Below are 25,529 nucleotides of genomic sequence, written 5' to 3'. Positions count from 1 at the left end.
TGTTCTCTAGGCAATCTCTGGGCTTCAGAAGTGTCAGCTACCATGGAAATGCTCATGTTGTCTCTCCACAGCTCCAGTCCAGGTTTGTGGACAAGCCCACTTCTACAGGCCCCTGCTCCAACTCAAGTCTCCCCAGACTGAATCATTCCTCCCGAACCAGGCACAATCTCAGTAAAGACCATTATACTCCAAACTGTTCAACTAAACTGCTATGAATCTCTAATCTGCGGAAGCACAAGACAGTAAAGGGTCAGTGTTTTTTCCAACCCCTTTGTAGTAATTTGCAGACACAAATGCATGTGTTATTTTTCTGTGTGTATTTAGACCATATAATATATTTTTTTCTGTGTGTATTTAGACCATATATATATGTGTGTGTGTGTGTGTGTGTGTGTGTGTGTGTGTGTGTATGTATGTATGTGTGTATATATATATATATATATATATATATATATATATATATATAGTGATCACACTCTCTAAACAACCTTCTGCAACTTGGTTTTTATGCTCATCATTGCTTTGCTTTTGGGTTTATCCAAGTTGAAGCATACTTCTGAATGCTTCATTTAAACACCTACAATAGAATTTCATTGTATGAATACATCATTTATTTATCTGTTGAAAACCCAGATATTTTTCCCATTATAAATTTTATTTATTTATTTATTTATTTATTTGAGAGTGACAGACACAGAGAGAAAGACAGATAGAGGGAGAGAGAGAGAATGGGTGCGCCAGGGCTTCCAGCCTCTGCAAACGAACTCCAGATGCGTGCGCCCCCTTGTGCATCTGGCTAACGTGGGACCTGGGGAACCGAGCCTCGAACCGGGGTCCTTAGGCTTCACAGGCAAGCGCTTAACCGCTAAGCCATCTCTCTAGCCCCCCATTATAAATTTTAAGAAAAGGCTGAGAAAGCATCACTCTTCAATGTTTTAATTTCTGCTATAACTTTGTTTTCCTTTTTGAGCTATGTATTTCACATTTGCTCATTAAGCCATCTGGCATTTACTTTTGGGATATAGTAAGTCAATTATTATAGCACCATTTGTTGAGTAGTCTGCTCTTTCTCCTTGGACTTAGAAAGCTAATTTTATCACATGTCAAATGTCCACGTATACAAGATTTTTCTAATTGGATACAATAATCTTTCACAAAGTAACACTTCTCTCCCTCTCTCTCTCTATGTTTTTTTTTTTTTTCGAGGTAGGGTCTCACTCTAGCCCAGGCTGACCTGGAATTCACTATGGAGTCTCAGGGTGGCCAATAAACTCATGGCGATCCTCCTACCTCTGCCTCCTGAGTGCTGGGATTAAAGGCGTGCGCCACCACGCCCGGCTTTCTTTATGTTTTTTTGAGGTAGCATCTCGCTCTAGCTCAGGCTGACCTGGAATTCACTCTGTATTTTCAGGATGGCCTCGAACTCTTGGCAATTCTCCTACCTCTGCTTCCTAAGTGCTGGGACTAAAGGCGTGCACCACCATGCCAGGCTCCATTTCTCTGTTTTGATTATAGCAACTTAAAATACGTGCTTTAGCTGAGCTATACCCTCTTGTTTTTCATTATTTTTTAATATTTTTGTTTATTTTATTTATTTATTTGAGAGCTCCAGATAGAGAGAGGGAGAAAGAGAGGGAGAAAATGGGCATACCAGGGCTTCCAGCCACTGCAAATGAACTCCAGACGAATGCGCCCTCTTGTGCATCTGGCTAACGTGGGTCCTGGGGAATCTAGTCTTTTTTTTTTTTTTTTTTTGGTTTTTCGAGGTAGGGTCTCACTTGGCTCAGGCTGACCTGGAATTCACTATGTAGTCTCAGGGTGGCCTCGAACTCTCGGAGATCCTCCTACCTCTGCCTCCCAAGTGCTGGGATTAAAGGCGTGCGTCACCACGCCCGGCCTGGAATCTAGTCTTGAACTGGGGTCCTTAGGCTTCACAGGCAAGCGCTTAACCACTAAGCCATCTCTCCAGCCCTTGTTTTTTATTCTTATTTATTTATTTGGGAGGGAGGGAGGGAGAAAGGGAGAGAGGGGGAGAGAGAGGGAATATGAATGGACATGCCAGGGCCTCCAGTTGTTGCAAACAAACTCCAGGCACATGCACCATCTTGTGCATCTGGCTTACGTGGATCCTGGGGAATCTAGCCTGGGTCCTTAGGCTTCACAGGCAAGTGCCTTAAAAACTAAGCCATCTCTCCAGTCTGCCTTCTTGTTTTTCTATTCCAGATTTGTCCTAGTTGTTTGTATGGTTTTGCTCTTTCATATGAATTCTGAGCAGTTCATCAGTTCCTGATGGGTTTTTGGCTAATATTGTAGTTAATTTACAAATTTATTTTGGGGAAATGAACATTTTAAAAAATATTGTCTCCATGTCCATTAACATGGTCTAATTTCACATTTATTCTCCTTCTATGTCCTTTAATGTTTATTATCAACAATGTTCTATATACTTTTATTACTTTCATGCCTAGAAACAAACATTTTAATAGATGCTACTGTCTTCTAAAATGCTGTAGTTTATATGAAATTATATGTTAGATGAAACAAAATAATTACTTTAGAACAAACCAAACACTTATTTTGGTGAAAGCAAACAAAAGTTTGTGCCAGGCATGGTGGTGCACACCTTTAATCCCAGCACTGAGGAGGCAGAGGTAGGAGGATCACCATGAGTTTGAAGCTACCCTGGGACTATGTGGTGGTTTGATTCAGGTGTTCCCCATAAACTTAGGTGTTATGAATGTTAGGATCCCAGCAAATGGAGATTTGGGAATTAACACCTTCAGGAGGCAGTGTTATTGTTAGGGGTGGGCTTATGGGTTTTATAACCAGTTTCCCCATGTAGTGTTTGGCACACTGTCCTGTTGCTACTGTCCACCTTATGTTGGCCAGGGGGTGATGTCCACCCTCTGCTCATGCCATCGTTTCCCCCTGCCATCGTGGAGTTTCCCCTCGAGCCTGTAAGCCAAAATAAAACCTTTTTCCCACAAGCTGCTCTTAGTTGGGTGATCTCTACCAGCAATGCAAACCTGACTGCAATAGACTACATAGTTAATTCCAGGTCAGTGTGAGCTAGAGTGATATCCTACCTCAAAAAACCAAACCAAACCAACCAACCAACCAAACAAACAAGCAAAAGCTTGCTTATGCATTATACAAACATGTTTTTGGAATGTTTAATTAATATGTATAAATAAAATGAGCTTGCTTCAAAATATTAATATTAGCATATTAAGATTGATATATTAAAAACGCTAAATCTGGCATTATCATTTGAAGAATAATCATGTCTTAGATTTTTTTTAAATTTTTTTTTTATTTTTGGAGGTAGGGTCTCACTCTATCTAGCCCACACTGACCTTGAATTTACTATGTAGTCTCAGGCTGGCATCAAACTCACAGTGATCCTCCTGAATGCTGGGATTAAAGGCATGTGCTACCACACCTGGTGGCTTAGATATTTTTGTGTTGCTAGGACAAAATAACTGGAATCAAGTTGTGCAGAAGAGCTTTTTTTTAAAGAGTATTTTATTTATTTGAGACAGACAGAGGGAAACAGAGAAAGGGCCTCCTTCAAACATAATTCAGATACATGTGCCACTTCGTACATGGTAACTGGGGAATCAAACATAGGCTTTCAGGCTTTGTAGTCAAGTGCTTTTACCCAGAGAGCCATCTGTCTAGCTCAAGAGTTTTATTCAGCTCATAGCTCTAAAGTAAAAGGTGGGATAGCTATATCTGGTGAAGGCTTCTTACCATGGCGGATGGCCTCACGTGGCAGGAACACATGTGAAAGTAGCAAGGGAAGACAGGTGGAAGAGGTCAGGGTAACCTTGCTTGTAATAACTTACCCTTGCACCAACTAAACCAGTTCTGCAAAATCCAACACACTCTTTTTTTAAAAAAAATTTTTTTTCGTTTATTTATTTGAAAGTGATGGACAGAGAGAGAGAGAGAAAGAGGCAGATAGAGAGACAGAATGGGCACGCCAGCGCTTCCAGCCACTGCAAACGAACTCCAGACGCGTGCGCCCCCTTGTGCATCTGGCTAACATGGGTCCTGGAGAATCGAGCCTTGAACCGGGGTCCTTAGGTTTCACAGGCAAGTGCTTAACTGCTAAGCCATCTCTCCAGCCCAAATCCAACACACTCTTATGGGATCTAATTCAGCTTTGAGACACCTAACTCAGTTTCTTGAGAGTTATCCTAAGTCTTCTGAAATAGTCATTAAAAATGAACCATTTGAGCTGGGGAGATGGCTTAATGGTAAAGGCTGTTGCCTGTAAAACCTAACCACCTGGGTTCAATTCCCCAGTACCCACGTAAAGCCAGACGCACAAAGTGGCACAAGCATCTGGAGTTAATTCGCAGCTATTCTGGTGTGCCCATATTCTCTCTCTCTCCTAGCAACTAAATAAATGAAGTATTAAAAAAATTAACTCATTCATAGCCAGGAGTGGTGGCACATGCCTTTAAACCCAGCACTCGGGAAGCAGAGGTAGGAGGACTGCCATGAGTTCAAGGCCACCCTGAGACTACATAGTGAATTCCAGGGAAGCCTGAGCTACAATCAGACCCTACCTCGGAAAAAATAAAATAAATAAAAGAAAAGAAAAACAACAACAACAACAACAAACTTAACTCATTCAAGAGGGTAGTGACCATGAGACCTAATCACCTCCCAAAGGCTTCACCTCCTGGCAATGCTGCATCAAGCACGTAAACCTCAATGTGAGTTTGGGTGCTAATAAGACAAAATGAAACAGCAACCTATGTGAACAATTACATAGAAAATATCTTTCTAGCATGGGCACAATAGTTCACACCTGCAGGTCTAGCACTTGTGAGGTAGAGGCAGGAAGATTGCCAGTTCAAGACCAGCCTAAACTACCTGAAGACCAACTTGAACTAAGAGTAAGACCCTGTCTGAAAAATCCTAGGCTTGGAAGCCGGGTGTGGTGGCTGACGCACGCCTTTAATCCCAGCACTTGGGAGGCAGAGGCAGGAGGATCACTGAGAGTTTGAGGCCACCCTGAGACTCCATAGTTCATTCCAGGTCAGCCTGGACCAGAGTGAGACCCTACCTTGAAAAAAAAAAAAATCCTAGGCTTGGGAGTAAGGCTCAAAGGTAGTTAGAGTGCTTGATTTTCAGCACTGTGTAAATGCGCGCGCGCGCGCGCGCGCGCGCGCACACACACACACACACACACACACACACACACACCCTAGCTTTCCATATCCATATTTAAAAATCCAATTTTATAACCTTAACACCAAAAGTTTAATAAATGTAGCCCTTTGAGCCTTTCTAACTAGTAATATAAACTGATTTTAATCATATTACCTATATATTACATTACATGTCTCAAGTGAATTATATGGACAACTGAATCTCTTTACAATTAAGTAAAAAAAAATACTATGAAGGTATTTTGAGGTTTAAGTGATAAAAGTTAAAAAGCAGCTTTTAATATATAGGTGTTATGACCTATCTACCTACCTCTTGATAATTCTGGTTCTCTTAACATCAGTTTATGAAAATAATTAATTCACTGTAGTGTAAAAAGCCTTCATGATAAGTAAAGGTCATTCTTTATTCATTCCAGTTATTTGCACTCTACTGAGAATGAAATACTTTATTTTCAGCTTTTGTACAAATGAAATCCTGTCCTAATACACTGTGCTCAAATTTTTCTTTTAAAATGTTTTTGGATGGTGTTATTGTGAAAGTAACCTAAATTATACTTTGATTCTATTTTAATTTCTGGGTGGCAAGCTGAATACAATTCTAAAACCCAGGCAGTCAAACAACAGAAATTAGTCAAATCTCATCTCAGATTTGATAGTATTCAAGTCTACCAGATAGAAGACACCTTGAAACCATGAGTCAGTATTGAATACAATGGATCCATGTCTCTCACTTTTAATTCAAGTATGCTACTATCTTTCAAGACTACTAAGAAGATTCAATGAGAATATATGAATATGTAAATAGCATTTCTGGCTTAGAAATTTATCTTTCCTATAATCTACAGTGTAAAATTATATAATGCTTGATTCTCCTACTTCTTCTTCCCAAGTAAACGGATTACAGGTGTATGCTACCACTGGATGAGACTTTTTTTTTTTAAAGAACCATAAATCATACAAGTGTTTTGTGTTCACTGACCTCTGAGAACCTGATGAAAAATGACACAGGATTCCCTTAATTCTAGTTACTGAAAAAAGTCCAAACAATTTGTACATTAAGGTTTTAGATATAATTTATCTTAATGCAAAGGCAACTACTGTTGATATACTTTAAAATAAACTCTTATGAACACGGATTTTTTTCATTTTTAAACAAAAATAAAGATATGTTCTATTTTTAAAAAAATATAAATCCAGTTGGGCATGGTGGAACACACCTTTTATCCCAGCACTATGGAGGCAGGGGTAGGAGTTTGAGGCCACCTTGATATTACATAGTAAATTCCAGGTCAGCCTGGGCTAGTGTGAGATCCTACCTTGGAAAAACTAAAATAAATGAATAAATAAATCCCACATTGGCTTCTTTGGTCATTGTGAACTCTCACACTTGAGAGGGTTTTCCCCTGCAATGGTCCCTCTGGTCACTGCCCATTTTCATCCTTTGAGGGTGCCCCACTTTGTAATAAATCTCGCCTGTCTTCTACACTAAAAATAAATCAAAGTGTACAAATAGAAGTCAAAAGGCCCATGGCAGTAATTTCAGGATGTGGGAGGCTGAGGCAGGAGGATCTTGATTCAAGGCCAGCCTTGTCTCAAAAAAAAAAAAAAAAAAAAAAAGCCCTGTCATCCTCCCCACCCCTGCAAAACAAGCAAACAGGCAGGGCTGGGTTTTAGGAGCAGTATCTTAAATATCTTTGAAATGGAAGAGGCTTTGTGCCTGCTGACAACTCCGAGCTGCAAAGGTGTGTGCTAACATATTTTTCCAGATGCTGGAGGACAGGCTTATACAAGGAACCAAAGGGTTCTCTGTAACTCTCAGAACTGAATTTACATCACTATTTTGATGCCAAGTCCATTTCAATTCTGAGGTTTTCTGAGTGGAGGTAACCCGCAAGAGCTCTGAGGTTTCTCTAAACGCCCGAAGAGAAACCAGCAGGATTTTTCACTCATGGCTGTTCCTCAAAGATACTTCCTCCAGCAGTGGAAAATTCCCATGGGCATCTCTTCCAGCCATCCAACGCAGAGGGTAGCTTACCTACTGGGCTTGGGATCTTGTGGCAAGTCACTAAGAATGACTGTAAGGTCTTGAATTAGAAGAGTACACCCATTCATAGAGTCCCACATTTCCAAGCAAATCAAGCCATGCATAAATGCCTCCTGTACTAATCTCTTTTCTCCTAAAAACATTATTGTCCAAAGCTTAATCAAGAAAAGAATGTGATGGTTTTTTTTTTAAATTTTTATTTATTTATTTATTTGAGAGCGACAGACACAGAGAGAAAGACAGATAGAGAATGGGCGCGCCAGGGCTTCCAGCCTCTGCAAACGAACTCCAGATGCGTGCGCCCCCTTGTGCATCTGGCTAACATGGGACCTGGGGAACCGAGCCTTGAACCGGGGTCCTTAGGCTTCACAGGCAAGCGCTTAACCGCTAAGCCATCTCTCCAGCCCTGTTTTTTTTTTCTTGATAAACCTTGGTCTATGGCATTGACTCCCGTGGAGCAGCAAGACTTCATTTAGGCCTGTTGGAAGAGCCTCTGGTGCAGCATGAACCAGAGGAAAAAAGCAATGTGCTACTGTGCTGGTCAGAGCTGCTTCCTCCCCCAAGGCAGTGTAAGTACCCATGGAGCTGCATTTGGAAAATGTGCCATCTGTGCAGGGCAACAAGAGCTCCCTTCCAGTCAAAAAGCGAGGGTGGAGGGATTTTTTTCCCCCCTAGTGGTTATTTTGATAAAGAAACTTAACACTCCTTCAAAGATTTTGCTAGCCATTAGTGTTAACAGCCTTCTAATTCCACAAGAGATTTACAAAATGGGATTTTTTTTCTCTACATGTCAACATGATTATTAACAGGGAAAGCTCAGGCACTAAGTCCTTAGAGCAAAAAACAGCATTTCATCAAGTTGCATTGGGGAGAGAAATGAGACAGATTCTAATTCCCTCAAAATTTAAACTTTAAAAATATTGGGAAAAATAAGGCTGGGGAAGACAGTTTAGTGGTTAAAGGAGCTTGCTTGCAAAGCCTGACAGCCAGGGTTCAATTCCCCAGTACCCACATAAAACCAGATATACAAAGTGGTACATGCATCTGTTGTCTGCAACAGCAAAAGGCCCTGGGGTGCCAATACTCACACACTCTCTCTCAAGTAAGTAAATAAAAATATTGGGGAAAATTATGCCAGTCTTGGAACGGATTTCATTGTGTGAAATTTGACACAGATCTGCTTCTATTCTAAGCTAGGCCAGTTTAAACTGGCAGTATTGCAGTGCTGCAGTGCTCACAGAGCTTAAAGGTCTTTCCAATTTGATGTGGCTGCTCTTCCTGGCAATGTGCAAAGCTATCTTGCGGAATCCTGAACTAGTTCATCTACATTTCAATAAAGTTTCAAACTGAAATTTCTACATTTAAAATGTCCAGTTTGGACTGGAGAGATGGCTTAGCAGTTAAGCTCTTGCCTGTGAAGCCTAAGGACGCCGGCTCGAGGCTCTGATTCCCCAGGACCCACGTTAGCCAGATGCATAAGGGGGCGCATGTGTCTGGAGTTCGTCTGCAGTGGCTGGAGGCCCTGGCATGCCCATTCTCTCTATCTGCCTCTTTCTCTCTCTCTCTGTCACTCTCAAATAAATAAATAGAAAAGAATAAAATATTTTTAAAAATGTCCAATTTGTCAGACAGTCTTAAATGGAAAAATGTAAGGTGCTTCACTTTATCCAACTTCATATGTAGGTCAGTGAGACCTCTGCCACACTAAAGCTCGTGTACTGCTAAGTGACTTCACTACTTTTCTCTCTTGTTGCGAGGTCTTTTAAAAGTTGGAATGAGGGCTGGAGAGATGGCTTAGCAATTAAGGCACTTGTCTGTGAATCCTAAGGACCCAGGTTTGATTCCCCAGAACCCTCATCAGCCAGCATGCGCCTGGAGTTCATTTGCAGTGGCTGGAGGCCCTGATATGCCCATTTTTTCTCACTCTCTCTAATAAATAAATTAAAAATTTAAAAAAAGTTGGAATGAAAGACATATAGCCATGGATAATAAGTGCATTCAATATGATATTGATAATAAACATAAAATTTCCAGCTATGTACAAGTGGTCATTAATAGCTCCATGCAACTAAAAACCAAATCTTTTCCCTTTTCCTCTCAAAACCAGTTTTTCAAAGTAACATGAGCTGGGTATGGTGGCTTTAGTCTGACAATCTCAGTACTCAGAAGCTGAAGCAGGAGAACCCTCAAGTCCAGGCTAAGCTAGGTATACAGTGAGACTCTGTCTCCAAACACCAAGACTAGATAAACAGAGTCACAGGAGAAGCTAGTCTCGAGTATGTAGTGAGGACATAAATGCCAACTTTGTTCTTCTTTTTAATATGAAAGATGGAACCCAGGAAGTTGTGCATACTATGTACCCTCAACTATGCCCCTCATCACCAACATGCTACTCCAACCTTCTTCTTCCTCTTCCTCTTCCTCTCCTATTCCTTTTATTTTTTATTTTTTACAAACTATGCAGTCGAGTTTCCCGCATTTGGGGAAATCACAGAGGTCAGCACCTTGCCTGGGAAAACCACCTTCGTGATCATGGTGTCTCCCCTGCCAGGTAAGTGTCTCTCTCTCTCTCTCTAATTTATTTATTTGCAAGCAGAGAGAGAATGAGAATAGGCATGTCAGTGCCTGGTGCCACTGCCAACAAACTCCAGACACATGCACCACTTTGTGCATCTGGCTTTATGAGGGCACTGGTGAATCAAACCCAGGCCTTCAGGCTTTGAAAACAAGAGCCTTTATCTTTGAGCCATCTCTCCAGCACAATTTCAACCTGTTTTGAGACAAGGTTTTACTATGTAGGGCAAGCTGACCTTGAGGTTGGGATTCTTCTAGCTCCATCTCCTGGGTGCAGAGATTACAGGTATGTGCACATAGCACACACAAAGATTCTCTTGGTAATACTCCAGATTAAACCCAGGGCCTTTTGCATGCTACGCAGGCACTCTACCATTGAGCTCTAACCATAATCCTCCATATTTTTTAAAACTTTGAGACAAGGCCTTACTAAGCTACCCAGGCTGGTCTTGAGCTCACTGTATAGTTAAGGCAGGCCTTGAACTTGCAATCTTCCTGCCTCAGCCTCACAAGTAGCTGGGACTACAGGCCTGTATTTACTAGATGACACAGCAATTCCATTCTACATGTGTAAAAGAGGAATAAAAACAGGTTCACACACAAACTAGAAGCAAATGTTGGCAGGAACATTGTTTTTAATGGTTCAAGATGGAAAGCAATCCAAATGTTCTCCTTTGGTAAAAAAGCATATGATCATCTAATGCTGGAGTTTTATCTGGCAATAAAATAAAAAGTTGACTCTCTCTATATCTATCTATCTATCTATCTATCTATCTATCTATCTATCTATCTATCTTGCATACTATGACATAGATGAGCATCATGCTATATAAAGAAGTCGGATGCAAAGGACTACATGTTGTAGGAGTCTACCTGTATTACATTTTTGGAAATTGCTTTGCTATGGAAACTGAAAGTCCCCAGGGGACTGACAGCAGGAACAGAAATGGGGAACAAAGAAGTTTTTAGAAGCAAAGAAAATGTTCTAAAGTTGGAGGGGTCACGATGGCTGCACAGCGATGGATGGATGGTATGTCAAATGCATCTCAGTGGAGCTTGAATAAAAAAGTAATAGGATAGAATCCAAAGGAAAAAACTGGGGCATGTATCTGGTTCCTCAACCCATTCATAGTCCCTAGGCTAAATATTTATAAACTATCTATACTTGGGCTGTTTACCATTAGACAGGAATTTTTAGTAACTTTCATTATGAAAATGATTTGCCTTTGAACAATTTTCATAAGGCAATATCATACATTTTGTTAGGTGCAAAGTAAACCCAACAATACCACAATTTGTACCACAGGCCTGAGTAAGCAGCAGTGCATTTCTGGATAAAGAAACTGAAGGCAGCTCCCTGAGGTTACATTTCTTATTTATTTTCTAGCTCAATTTTCATACTTTCTGTAAGATGAAACTATGACCTGGCTTATGTAAATCAGTTGTCTTGACAATTTCTTATAGTTGTTTTGAGGCAGAGTCTCACTGTAGAGCAGGCTGATTTGGAATTCACTCTGGTGGATGACTGGCCTTGAACTCACAGTGATCCTTCTATCTCAGTGTCCTGAGTGCAGGGATTATGTGTGAGCCACCATGTTGGGCTTATCTTGACTTTTTTTTGTTTTTGTTTTTGTTTTTTTTTTTAGGTAGGATCTCACTCTAGTCTGGGCTGTCCTGTAACTTTCTCTGTAGTCTCCGGCTGGTCTCGAACTCACAGCGATCCTCCTACCTCAGCTTCCAGAGTGTTGGAATTAAAGATGTGTGCCACCACGCCCAACTGTCTTGACAATTTTTTTTCCTTCTTATTTTTATTTTTGTTTATTTTTATTTATTTCTGAGTGACAGACAGAGAGAGAGAGAATGGGCACATCAAGGCCTCCAGCCACTGCAAACAAACTCCAGATGCATGTGCCACCTTGTGCATCTGGCTTACATGGGAACTGGGGAATTGAGCCTCGGACTGGGGTCCTTAGGCTTCACATGCATGTCTTGACAATTTTTATTAACACCCTCTTTCACTTAAAATTGGGTGACCAATTTCAAGTCAGCCTTTCTATAACACAATTCCTTTAATCCTTAACTTTCATTAACATGAAGGGGACCCCTGATGGCTTTAAGTAGGTATAAGTGATATACCATGCACATTTCACTATTAGTCACTTACAATGGAATATCTGGGGCACAGAAAATTCAAATGAGAAGTTGAAATCTACATGTCTTCTTACATTTAGGGGACTTTAATACCATTATAAGCATTCTTTACAAAATTAGTAATGTTACTACAGGGCAAGCACATGTCTGTCTTATTGAGGTGATAACTATTACTGTCTTCATTTCACAGATGAGAAAATAGGCTTTGAGGAATGATTTGCATGTTGTTATGAACTGATTACACAGAAAACTTGTGATAAGCCTATCTTGTACTTTTTTAAAGAGGCAGTATCTATAAGGATACATACCACATTTATAAATATTTACAACTATATAATGTATCACTTTAGGCCCTATACTTTAAAATTTTTTTGTTCATTTTTATTTATTTATTTGAGAGCAACAGACAGAAAGAAGCAGATAGATAGAGCAAAGGGGCATGCCAGGGCCTCCAGCCACTGCAAACGAACTCCAGATGCATGCGCCCCATTGTGTATCTGGCTTATGTGGGTCCTGGGGAATCAAGCCTCGAACTGGGGTCCTTAGGCTTCACAGGCAAGCACTTAACCAGACCCTATACTTTTTAAAAGTGAGGGTCAACAAGTTGGATTCCCAGAACCCATAGCCAGATGTACATGGTGGCACATGCGTCTGGTGTTCATTTGCAGTGGCTAGAGGTCCTGGAACACCCATTCTCTCTCTCATAAGTAAATAAAAAACAAGTGAGGGGGTTGGAGAGATGGCTTAGTGGTTAAGTGCTTGCCTGTGAAGCCTAAGGAACCCAGTTCGAGGCTTGATTTCCCGGGACCCATATAAGCCAGATGCACAAGGTGGCGCATGCATCTGGAGTTTGTCTGCAGTGGCTGGAGGCCCTGATGCACCCATTCTCTCTCTCTCTCTGCCTCTTTCTCTTTGTCTGTTGCTCTCAAATAAAATAAAAACAGACTTCTGGTTAAGATGGTGGCGTAGGTACCACGCCAAAGCAGCCTAGGGGGGAAAAAGACCGAAAAAACTCAGCAAAATACACACTTTTACTAAAAAGTGAGGTGTATAGGAAATTGAAACGGCAGTGGAGAAGTAGAAGAGATCCAGAGCCCGCACAGGCCGGCAAAAGCAGCCCCACGGCAGGTCCGCCGACTGTGGTGGCGGCAGCGCACCAGAAAGCCGCCAGGCTCGGCTGCAGCTGCAGGAAAAGCCAGGTGTGGGGAGCTTCCACTCACACCAGCGCTCTCCGCAACTCAAGAAACGTGAAGGGAGAGCGGCAGTGAGCAAAGGAGGAGCAGATCACAAGGTAGAAGGACTCGTGGAACTGCGAGAGAACCAGAGCCGCTGTGGCTCCCTCCCCTCCCCCACCACCTGTGCCAAGCTCCAATAAAAACAAACAAACAAACAAACAAACAAACAAAAAACCAAAACAAGTGAGGGTCAAGCCATCATGGGATTCTGGCTATGACCTAGCAATAACAACAAAGAACAGTGAATGATGGTACAAACATGTTAATGGAACTAAACTCTATTTTATTAGAATAATTGTATGTCAAGCAGAGAATTTCTAATATCCTATAATGACAAGGTAAAACTAACTTAAGTGTACAAAGGAAGAGGCTAAAGTGTAGCTCAGTGGTAGAATGCTTGCTTAGTACTTAGAAGGACTGCGTTTGATCCCTAGCACCACCAAAAAAGCCAAAAAGTAAAAAATAATAAAGATGCATATGAAAGGTACTAAGAACATGGAGATGCATTAAGTCAAATCACACTGTGAACCTATTTTTTGAGAACTAATACCTAAGTTGGTTTCTTATGAAGGGCCAACATTAGTAGATATTTGGGTTGGGGGTATAGTTCAGGAGTAGACTATTTGTCTAACATGCTGAGACTCTGGGTTCAATCCCCACATCACAAAACTCTATACATACATACATAAAATTTATATCCTTTTAGCTTTTGTAAAAATATTGCTTTCAACCTCTTGTGGAGTATAGGAACATTCTATTAGCGTCCGTGCTCTGGGATAGCACTCAGCCACACCCTTGTACAATTGCACCTTGCTCAGTTCCCGGGTACCTCCAACATAGATAGGAAAGCAATTAAGTGGCAAAGTTAACATAAATCCCAATGTCAGTTCACTGCCACGGAATGTCATAACAGCTAATGGTACTTGAGCTTTTGTTGAAGTGTGATTTGGTTGATATTAAATATATAACTAAAATTTGTTTTAAAGTGATAGATTTTTTGAGACAGGGTCTCACTGTATTGCACTGGCTGGCCTGAAACTAAGTGCACTAGGATGGCCTCAAATTCACAGAGATCTGTCCACCTTTTGAGTGGATTACAGGCATGAGTCATTGCACCCGGCTTAAATATATTAAGCATATTTAAGATGTATTCACACTGAACATACAGTAACTTCAGAAAATTTTATAAAATCTAGAAATTTTTTAATGAAATACTTTGAGTTCAGCGACTCAGCACTATGGCTTTCATTATACATTACATTATACACTATTTCTTACATTAAGAGAACTTCTCTCTTTATTTAACTACCTAATGATGTTCTCATGGGGGGAGGTAATGGGACCTGTGAGTGGTATAGGCATAGATGTGGACAGCGTTCATTTGGCTGTCAGCAGGACACACTGCCCTCTGCTTTGGAGGAGCTTAAAGAGGGAAAGGAGTAGGTGGCATTACGGTCCTCTGGCTCCTGGCCATGTGAGGAGTTCTAGTATCTGGTGTATGTTGGGATTCAGCCTCTAGCTGCAGCAAAGTGGAGTACTACTTCTCAATGCACATATTAATTAGTATGACCTTAGTAGTTTTCTATGCCTGAAGACACTGGGGAAACAATGCCAGCTGCTAGTTCCCTTGTTTTAGTTCTGGCCTATCTTTCCTTTGAAACTTTCCACACTGTAAATGAGTGATCACAGGAGGGGGCTTTCTCCAAGTTCAGAGGATTCGGCAAACACAAGCACGCCGTCTATAAATCCAGATGACTGACCAGCTCTGGGGCAGGGGATTCTGACGACGCTGCACAGTGTAGACAGGCCCAAGGGAGCAGTGTAGGCTTTCCGTGGTTTGCCTTCTGGGCGTCTGCAGTTTTGGGCGCCCTTGGGGATTTGCAGGAGGCTCTTTCCATGTCTGCTGTCCATGAAGTAATGTTTATAAGGCTAGATTTAGAACTCTATCAAACTAAACTTTACAGAATAAAAACATCAACCTCTAAGCCAAGCAATGTAATCTGAATATGCAACACATCTCCTCTGCTACTACAAAAACGACCAAAGTTGAGATCCTGTTGTCAGTCTGTGGCACTGTGGACACTTACGAAAGATCATATGTGATCCCCAAGCATTGGTTCATCCCTCTCTCTCAAAGAAGAGCCTGGGCCCAAGGGAAGAGAAAGAGAAGCAAGAACAGGTGGTCACAGACTCTGAATTGCTTTGCTCTGGAGCCTGATACCACAAAGGGGCTGGCATACTTACTTGGTCATTATCCATGGTGTGAAATGGCTAGAGAAGAAAGATGGTGTGTTCTATGATCATCACACTAACTATGTCCCCATTTTCAAAACATCCATGAGTATTCTACCTACGAAGACTTCATGGACATATCTCCTTGGTTTCTCCTTGAAATTTACTAGATCCTCATCTGAGTTTCATATCCCCTCTCTCTCTGAATCTCAAGACCACCTTAAGTGAGAATATGGGTTAGGAATTTATATGTGGGCTAAAGACTGGGAAACACTGAGCTAAGGAGGAAAAATTGACATAAAAACGGATTTGCCAGAACTCACCATCAGAGGGCACAACTGTACTGCAATAAACGACTCCCAAGCTCTGCCAGGGGGCAAGCCTCTGGTGTACCTACAGAGACAAAAAGATAGCTACTGTCAGGACAGGATAGCAAAGGGGACACACGCGGAGTGGCCAAAACTAAACTGTTATCTAAAAAAATTATTTATTTAGTCATTTATTTGGGGAGAGAGAGAGAAAAAAAAAGAGGGGGAGAGAAAGAGACAAAGATAGAGAGAGAATGGGCATGCCAGGGCCTCCAGCCACTGCAAACGAACTCCAGACACATGTGCCACCTTGTGCATCTGGCGTATGTGGGTCCTGGGGGACTGAACCTGGGTCCTTAGGCTTTTTGCAGGCAAGTGCCTTAACCGCTAAGCCATCTCTCCAGCCCTAAAACTGGTTTTTGAGTATGTAAGTAATATATTCCTTATAGAAGAGTTTAAACTATAGATAAAAGGAAATAAAAGTCTTCTAAAGCAAGCAATTTGGTGTATTTCAGTATTGCAAAAACACACATCTACATATGTAGACATAAACTCCAGTGTTATATTAAAGAAAATTAGAATTACACTTGATAAGTCATTTTTACTGACTTTTAAATCATTTTAAAAAATGTTTAATCCATTTATTTGAGAGAGAGAGAGAAAGAAAGAATATGAGTGATCCAGGGCCTCCAGCTACTGCAAACAAACTGTGGATGCACACACCACTTTGTGCATCTGGCTTTATGTAGGTAATGGGGAATCAAATTCAGGACATTAGGCTTTGCAAGCAAGCGCCTTAACCACTAAGCCATTTTACCAGCCCCCCCTAAACTGGTTTTAAGTGCTATTAATTCTAAATTATATTTTCTTGCTTCTTCCCCTTGTTAACTTTTAGATCTGTACTGTTAGAAAACATCTTAGTACTGATTGAGAGGGGGAAGGGATAGGATGGAGAATGGAGTTTCAAGGGGAAGGTGGGGGGAGGGAGGGCATTACCATGGGATAATTTTTATAATCATGGAAGTTGTTAATAAAAAAAAAACATTTGAAAAGAAAAAAAAAAGAAAGAAAATATCTTATCAAGTATAAGCTAGTTATTAAGTAAATGTGCCATGAGTACATTTGGTACATTACTTGGGTAGGCACTGGCATCTTTCTGCTTTTCTGAAACTTGGACAGGCAACCTCAGTGCCCGAGCCCTTTGTCTTGCCTCCTGCAGGGTGAAGGAGGTCACATACCACACACACCTTTACTGCTTCTTCAAAAGGCAGCACTGTGGCTTGGATCCAGAATTTAGGTTCTTGGAATTAAATGGAAACTCAGGAAGAATATGGAATACATTCTTAACCTCCAAATTCTTAATATATTGCCTTGTGCCTTTTCCTTTCCCAGCCCCAGACAATATTATAGGAAGAAGGAAGCCATGTCATGACTAAAACCCAATGCATAGCCTCAGAGGACGCTGCTATATTCCACTGGACCAACACAACAAAAACCATTTAGGACTATGACAACACGTACCCTAGCATAACTACAACAGATGATGTGCATAAGTACAACAGATGATGTCCCTTCCATCTCAAGAGAGTATGCACAAATGTAAAGACTAACGTTTAGAAAAATATAAGTAAATGATTCAAAATTACTTGAGATTAAGTCTGCAGACAGTTTAGTTTTTCAGGTTTAAATCTTTGATTCAAGGGAGTTAATTTTAGTATAATTTAGAGGCAGAAATACAGTTAATTTCCCTCTAGTACTAGCACACCTGCCCAATATAGTAAGGAATTCATCTTTCCCTTACTTATTTCAAATGTCATCTTCATAATTTTCCAAATGCTTATGTAATTTTGGATCTTTTCCCTTCTTTTGGAGATAGGATCTCATGTATCTCAGGTTGGCCTTGAACTTTTATTTTATTTAGCTGAGGATGACTTTGAACTTCGAATCCTCCTACCTCCATCTCTCAAGTGCTGTGAACTTGGATCTAATTTTGAGCTTTTAAAATATTTTATTTATTTGAGAGAGAGGCAGACAGAGATAGAGAGATAAAGATAGAGAGAGGGGAGAGGGAGAGAATTCACAGGCATGCCAGGCCCTCTTGCCACTGCAAATGAATTCCAGACACATGCACTACCTTGTGCATCTGGCTTTACACGGATTCTGGGGAATCGAAGCCGGGTTGTTAGGCTTTGCAGGCAAATGCTTTAACCACTTAGCCATCTCTCCAGCCCCTCCCAAAGTTTTCTTTCTTTATTTTTTTGATGGAAGAAAAAAAAACATTTCAGTTTCATTTCCAAGGGGTTCCATCATGGCAGGGAAGGCATGACAGAGCAGAAAGCAGGGTGTCACTTCCGCCAGGGGGAGGCAGCAAGAATGAGCTTACTGTCACTGGCAAGGGAGACTGGATTATAAAATCCCTAGGCCCGCCCACAGCAACACACTTCCCCCAGCCAGGCTTGACCTCCCAAAGGTCTGCCAGCTGGAGATCAAATATGAGGCTTAATCACAAATGCATGGAGCTATGGGGGACAGTTTACGTTCAAACCACCACACTCTGTTTATTGAAAAAGTAATTTTTCTGGAGCAATTCCTCTAGGTATTTTTTTCAAAACAAATAGGCAACTTGGCAGTGACTGATAGTGCTTAAAAAAGGACTACCTCTTTGCTGATTAAAATGAACAACTGATGTTACTATTTAGGAAAATCTTTGGTATATTTAAGCTTCTTAGGATCAGTCATAATTGAGGCTTAAGAACATGCTGTGACAGAGGAGTGCTCAGCACTGAAACATCTCTATCACACCTTCCAAGGCTCAGGGTCCATTGCGGAAGAGGTGGCGGAAAGAATGTAAGAGCCAAAGGAAGGGTAGAACTCCTTACAACATGCTCCTCCAGACACAAAATGGCCTGCATATCCATGACCTCACCGTGCCTGACACTACCTACACAAGACCATCATAAGAAGAGGTAAAGATCATGACATCAAAATAAAAGAGAGACTGATTGAGAGGGGAAGGGGATAAGATGGAGAGTGGAGTTTCAAAGGGGAAAGTGGAGGGAGGGAGGGAATTACCCTGGGATATTGTTTGTAATCATGGAAGTTGTCAATAAAAAAAAATGTACCATTCTCCTTAGCTGTGTGTGTAGATTTGGACAAGTCATCAAGTATCATCTATGAAATAAAAAGGGTATCATTTGCTCTAAGGACACATCCCAGGTAGGCTCATCCATGTATCACTGTGAAGTGTGCATCCATCTTGTAGAAACCTGTCCTTTAGGGACTGGCAGGGCTGGGCTTGGATAGGTAATTTTGATTTGGGGGCTATGAGGGGGTGTCTAGGTATTCTGGTTTTTGCCTTGTGTTGGGTTCCAAGCTACACCTTTTGGTTTTTGATCATGACAGCCTTTTGGAGGCTGCAGCAATGCAATCCCTGGGTCTTTCTTGAGGCTTACACTGCCAGTGTTGGGCTTTTCTCTTATGCCACACTGATGAACATCCACTGACTAGGAAAATCATTTTAATATTATTTGTGCTGCACGTCACCGAGACTTCAGCTCAGCTGGCCCATCATCACCACCATGAACGTTGACATCAAGTTCACCATCAGGGCAATGGGAGCTCCCTGACCCTTGGACCTTTCCACCTTTCTTGCCCTAGATGAGGAACCTTGGAATGTCTCCTTGACTGTATAAATTAAACTACTTAACTTGGAAAATATCTGCCTTAGAGACAGTGAACAGTTGTAGCCCTCACTGTGTCTTTTTTAAAAAAGGTGATAACTTGTGCATTTTCTAAATTAATGAGATATTTTGTACATCTTATTTTTATGTCGTGAGCTTCAGATAGAAATGTGCTTTGGTTTTTCATTTTTGTTTTTATATTAACTTGAGACTACAATCAACAACTCCCACCAGAGAGGCAATCTGAGTCCTCGCCCTGTAACTTTTAGTAAGTCAATTTACAAAGATAAACTTAGAATATAGACCAGCAAAATGTATTGTTCTCCTTAGCTGTGTGTGTAGATTTGGACAAGCCATCAAGTATGTTATTTTTTTCAGAGTTAAAATGGTTTTATTAGTTTTTTTTTAAGAATACAGTATTTTTAAATTTGGATGCATGATGCATGCCTCCCAAGGTTTAAAATTAGAATTTATATGTAATTTAAGACTCTTTCATTAGTAGTTTAGCCTTCTTACATTTACTTACAATTATATAAAATGCACATTCATTTTTTTCATGTAATTTTACAGTTTTTTAATGTACTCTTTACAACAGTTTATTCGGTGACATCATGTGAGCTGATTGTTGAGATCATTTCGAGAGACCAAGTAAAGTGTAATGTGAGAATACTTGGGTAGAGCACTCCCTATAGTGACTCCATGGTTCTGTTTCTACATATTTTTAAAACATTTGTCCTTAGATACTTCACCCTAACCATTTTAACATCCAGTTCAAGTTACATTTTTTGCTTCATCTATAAGATTGTGAAACATTAGGTCATTAGTACCATGGAAGCATGTGTTTTTCATTATATTTTATTCTTATATATTGAAATACTATTAAAATAATATGTATTTTATTCTTTAACTTGTACTTTTATAGCAAATGTTTTATATACATTTTTCTTACTTTAAAAACTTATTATTTATTTGAGAGCGAGAGAGAGAAGGCAGATAGAGAGAATGGGCACACCAGGGCTTCCAGATGCTGCAAATGAACTCCAAATGCATGTGCCATCTTAAACATCTGGCTTAAATGGGTTCTAGGGATTTGAATCTGGGTTCTTTGGCTTTGCAAGCAAGCACCTTAACTGCTAAGCCATATCTCCAGCCCAAATATGGTGTTTTAATGTTAATAAAAAGAACATATTAAAAAAAAAAAACACCAGTTTACTAAGCATGGTGGCGCCCATGTAAAATTCCAGCACTTAGGAGGCAGAGGATCCAAAGCTCAGATAACTACCTGGCTCCCTCACTTCCTTCAAGTCTTCCAATCTCATTGCTGAGTAAGACCTACTCTGTTCCAGTCTGAAATGGCAATCCATTGGCTGCTGCCCTTGATCTCTTTTATGTGTTCTCCACTGACCCCAGGTAACACTTTTCTCTCTTTGGATTTCATACATTTAACATCTTCTAAATCATTTACATATTCTGTTTGTGGCTTGTCTTCCCTGATGTATGAAGCAAAAAATTTGTTTGGTCACTGAAAGTATTTGCCAGATAACAAGTGCTCATCAAACAGATGTTGAATAAGGACCTTTACATATTGTAAGTTATAGAACATATAGTTCACAGTAAAATACAAAGATTCCCATCTTTAGTATGAATAATCTACTTAGGTTTTTCCCTGCCCCTCCACCACTCAGTTTAGTTATGTAACAACTTTCTACCTTCCTACTTATTCCTCTCAACCTAAATGCATAAATTTTTCTGCTGGGACATTGTTTGACAGCTGTCTATAAAGTATGTCCCTCATTCTGTCGTCATTACTTACCTCATCACTACACTGTGGCGGTGTTAAAGAGGTACCTGCTGCTCTGTAACCCTAACCCTGCATTTGCTTTCATTTAATCTATAGGCCAAGGGGCTCCATGCTCTTGACCAGTTCTTTAGCTGAAGTTTCAACTTTCATTTCTTGGTTGGTTGAACTTGTTCCTGTAGAAGGGCTCATGAGAGCTAAAGCTCCTGGAGCTTGACACATTACTTCCTAATCTTTCCTGGAGGACCTGGTAATGGTGTCAGTGGTGAATGTTCCTTGGGAGAAGTGTGAGGTCAGCCACTTCCTCCAGAGAGCGGTGCTGCCTGGCTTCGCTGGGGACCTGCCCTACTGCTGTCATCTCTGGGGGTCTTCCCATGCACCAAGAGTGACCACGAGGGCTCTGGCAGTCCCTCGTATATTGTGCAATGGGATGGAAGAGCGCTTCCTGGCTGCGCTGAAGATGAAGCTTACTGTGTTTCTCAGTCTCCTTCCAACTCCAGCCAGGGGATGAGAAGCAGGGAGAAACTGCTGCCTTTACTGGGCTGTTATTTGTTACGTAGTGGCTTTCAACGCTGACATTTACAGACATACACAGGGTAGATAGCAAGTGTGAAGAAAGAGATCCCATGAACTTATTACTTACTTCATGAGTTCCTAATGTTCTGTCAAACTCAATACACTTCATCCAGTTTCCTTTCTCTTCTCCCTCTCTCTTTTTAAAAATTATGCACTTTAATCCCAGCACTCAGGAGGCAGAAGTAGGAGGACTGCCATGAGTTTGAAGCCACCCTGAGACTACATAGTGAATTATAGGTCAGCCTGGACTAGTGCGAGACCCAACCTCGAAAAACAAAACAAACAAACAACAACAAAAAAAAATTGTGCACTTTTGAGCCAGGCATGGTGGTGCACACCTTTAATCCCAGCACTCAGGAGGCAGAGGTAGGAGGAATATAGTGAATTCCACATCCGTCTGGGCTAGAGTGAGACCCTACCTCGAAAAACAAAACAACAACAACAAAACAATTGTGCACTTAAAATTTTTTTTTTTTTTTCGAGGTAGGGTCTCACTCTGGCCCAGGCTGACCTGGAATTAACTATGTAGTCTCAGGGTGGCCTTGAACTCACAACGATCCTCCTACCTCTGCCTCCCAAGTGCTGGGATTAAAGACGTGCACCACCACGCCTGGCAAAAATTATGCACTTTTGAGACAGGCTCTCAAGGTAGCCAAGGCTGGTCTTGAACTCACTATATAGCCAAGCATGACCTTGCACTTCTGATTCTCCTTTCTCCACTTCCCAAGTGCTGGTATTATAGGTGTGTGCCATCACACCCACTTCCCCTATAAGAGTGTCTTAAAGGAAATACCAACTACCACACACTTCACCTACAAACAGTGTAGAATATATCTGCTGGGACACTGTAAACCTGGAAGTTCTCTATGGGGTATCAGTTCATGGCTATTTCTGAATAATTTTTATTCGATGCTACAGGATATTTGTTGGCAGGCCAGCAACTTCTCCCTGTAAATCTCTGTGCTGGAACACAGCCAGGCTCTCACACTAAAAGCCGGTTATGTAGCTATGTAGTTGTGAGACAGTTAACTGCAATAGAAACCACACATCATCTTAAAAACCTAAAATAATCATAATCGGGCCCTTTAAGAAAAAAAAAGTCTGCTGAATCTTGCTGATGAACAAAGTTTCTGTAGTTTTGGGATATGAGATGAAGGAAAGGAGGAAGAGGGGAGAAGGGGAGGAGAGAGAAAGAGTAAAGTTAATATCCTTATTACCATGCCTTCCTTTAAGAAAGTACTGAGGGTCTGGGGATGTGGCTCAATGGTTAAAGGTGTTTGCTTGACCAAGTTTGATTTCCTCGCACTCACATAAAGCCAGATGCAGAGTGGCACATGCATCTGGAGTTCGTTTGAAATGGTAAGGGGGACCCTGGTGGCCCCATACACCCATGTGTGCACACACATGAGCACGTGCACATGCAAATAAATAAATTTAAGAAAATAGGTCGAGTTTCATTAGGAAATTAATACTTAATAAGTACAAACTACACCAAAGAATACTATATTAACCACACCAAATAGCTTTAGATGGAATAACTATATATATCTGTTCAAGGCTGAAACATTGTTATAAGTAGCTTTGTTACGCCACAAGTTTAGATATGTCAGACTACAGCCCACAGTTACATTTCCCTTACTAAAACGTGGAATGCCTATAAAAATGGAGTCTTTTGGGCTAGAGAGATGGCTTAGTGATTAAGGCACTTGCCCACAAAGCCAAAGGACCCAGGTTCTATTCTCCAGGACCATGTAAGCTAGATGCACAAGATGAGCAATGGAGTTCATTTGTAGTGGCTGGAGACCCTAGCACACCCAATCTCGTTCTTTCTCTGTCTCTCTCAAATAAATTAATTAAAAAAATACTAAAAGTAGAGTCTTTCAATACCATTTCATAAGTTTCTTCTTCTTCTTCTTTTTGTTTTTTTGAGGTAGGGTTTCACTCTAGCCCAGGCTGACCTGGAATTCACTATGTAGTCTCAGGGCAGCCTTGAACTCACAGTGATCCTCCTACCCTCCCTCCCCAGTGCTGGGATTAAAGGCATGCGCCACAACGCTCGGCTGTTTTAGTTTTTTTGAGATAGGGTTTCACTCTGGCCCAGGCTGACCTGGAATTCACTTTGTAGTCTCAGGCTAGCCTTGAACTCACAGAGATCCTCCTACCTCTGCCTCCCAAGTGCTGGCATTAAAGGCGTGTGCCACTATGCCTAGCCATAAGTTCTTTTTAAAGAGCAATATATTCATATTTCAACAATGTTGTTAAATCAATCTCCAGAATCCTGAGTTATGAATGTTCAATGTTGAACAGAGTAACCTGTTTCAGTACAGCAAGACATACCTTAAGAGCTTCCTTAATATGCAGTTTATACCTCCACATCCTTGATATAATGAAACTGTTGTGCATCACAGCAATAGTTGTTTTTACCACCTCTCATCAACAGACATATTGACACAAGCACTCTGGCTTCAAACGCTGCAGCTCCAGGAGAAGGGAAACACTGGACTAAGAAGACTTGAGCCCAGTTTCACAACTCACTATTTTGAACTGCAATGCCTAAGACTCAGTTTCTCCTTCTCTTAAATTAGCACAACTTTATTTCACAAGGCTGATTTTACTTAAAGGGAAGTGACAATACAAAAGTGACGGCACTAAATGACACCTTATATTTAGCACTTTAATGTTCTGGAGGAAAATAAACTCATTTCAGAAATCACAATGGCTCTTACATACAGATATATTTATAATATATCTAATCTATCACCACATGTTAGTTAGATAACTTAGTGTAAATTAATTTCATTAATAAACTGTTTCTTTCTTAAATTTTGGCATTGCCCCCCAAGTCCAACCTACCATGAATACCATGCAGGAACCAGAGTTCCCTTGATGGTACAGACTAGATTTCTAGTATCTGAGTCAATCCTGCACTGACACTGGACTATTCTTATAACCTCATGACTGCTGCACTTTGCTTAACGGATTCACTTTTATCTTGGCTCTTGTGAGAGACAGGTCAACAGGGCAAGAAGCCCCTGCTTCCTTAAAAGACAACTTATCTTCCCCACAGTGCCCTGGGAGTCTCTCTTCCATTTCTTTCCTTCTCTTAAGAACCTAGTGTTGACAAGGAAAGAAGAAAACTGTGCTTAGTGTCCCCTTTAAGCATTTTAATATTTTTATTTTTATTTATTTATTTGACAGAGAAAGATAGAGAGAGAATGAATGGGAATGCCAGTGCCTCCAGCCACTGCAAATGAACTCCAGATGCGTGCGCCCCCTTGTGCATCTGGCTAACGTGGGTCCCGGAATTGAATATGAGTCCTTTGGCTTTGTAGGCCAACACCTTAACTGCTAAGCTATCCCTCCAGCTCTTTTAAAATATTTTATTATCATTTATTCATTTATTTGACAGAGAGAGAGAGAGAGAGAGAGAGAGAGAAAGAGAGAAAGAATGCCCTTTAAGCATTTTATAAACAAACTTTAAAATACTGTGAGGTTGAAAGAATTGTGCAGTGAACATCCTATACACTTTACCTAGATTCCACACCACACAAGCCAAGCATCCATCCCTTCCATTTTATAAAGTTTCCATTCCCATAGTATGTTATTTTTAAATGTTGCATTTTTCATCTCCATTTGCTTTATAACATTCTGTGCTGCTCCTAGGTTCTGTCTATACTCCTGTCCCTTTGTCTGACTGCACTCTAATGACAGGTTTCCATGGTGGACTCCCCTTCAGGGTTATGAT

General features: G+C 40.9%; 1 protein-coding gene and 1 pseudogene across 1 annotated transcript in view; both read right to left on the bottom strand.

Moving 5' to 3' along the window:
- Mcu (mitochondrial calcium uniporter) overlaps positions 1-25,529 on the bottom strand; it is a 193,302-nt gene that overhangs the window by 39,868 nt on the left and 127,905 nt on the right. The window contains exon 2 of the mRNA XM_045137719.1: positions 15,746-15,815. Coding sequence (XP_044993654.1) covers positions 15,746-15,815 — 70 coding nt within the window. The remainder of the gene's footprint in view (positions 1-15,745; positions 15,816-25,529) is intronic.
- LOC123455909 lies at positions 9,675-9,789 on the bottom strand (annotated as a pseudogene).

Source organism: Jaculus jaculus, chromosome 18 (genome assembly GCF_020740685.1).
Source record: "Jaculus jaculus isolate mJacJac1 chromosome 18, mJacJac1.mat.Y.cur, whole genome shotgun sequence".
In the NCBI taxonomy this organism is placed as follows: domain Eukaryota; kingdom Metazoa; phylum Chordata; class Mammalia; order Rodentia; family Dipodidae; genus Jaculus; species Jaculus jaculus.
The sequence above is the reverse complement of the archived record's forward strand: the minus strand, read 5'-3'. Positions and strand labels throughout refer to the sequence as shown.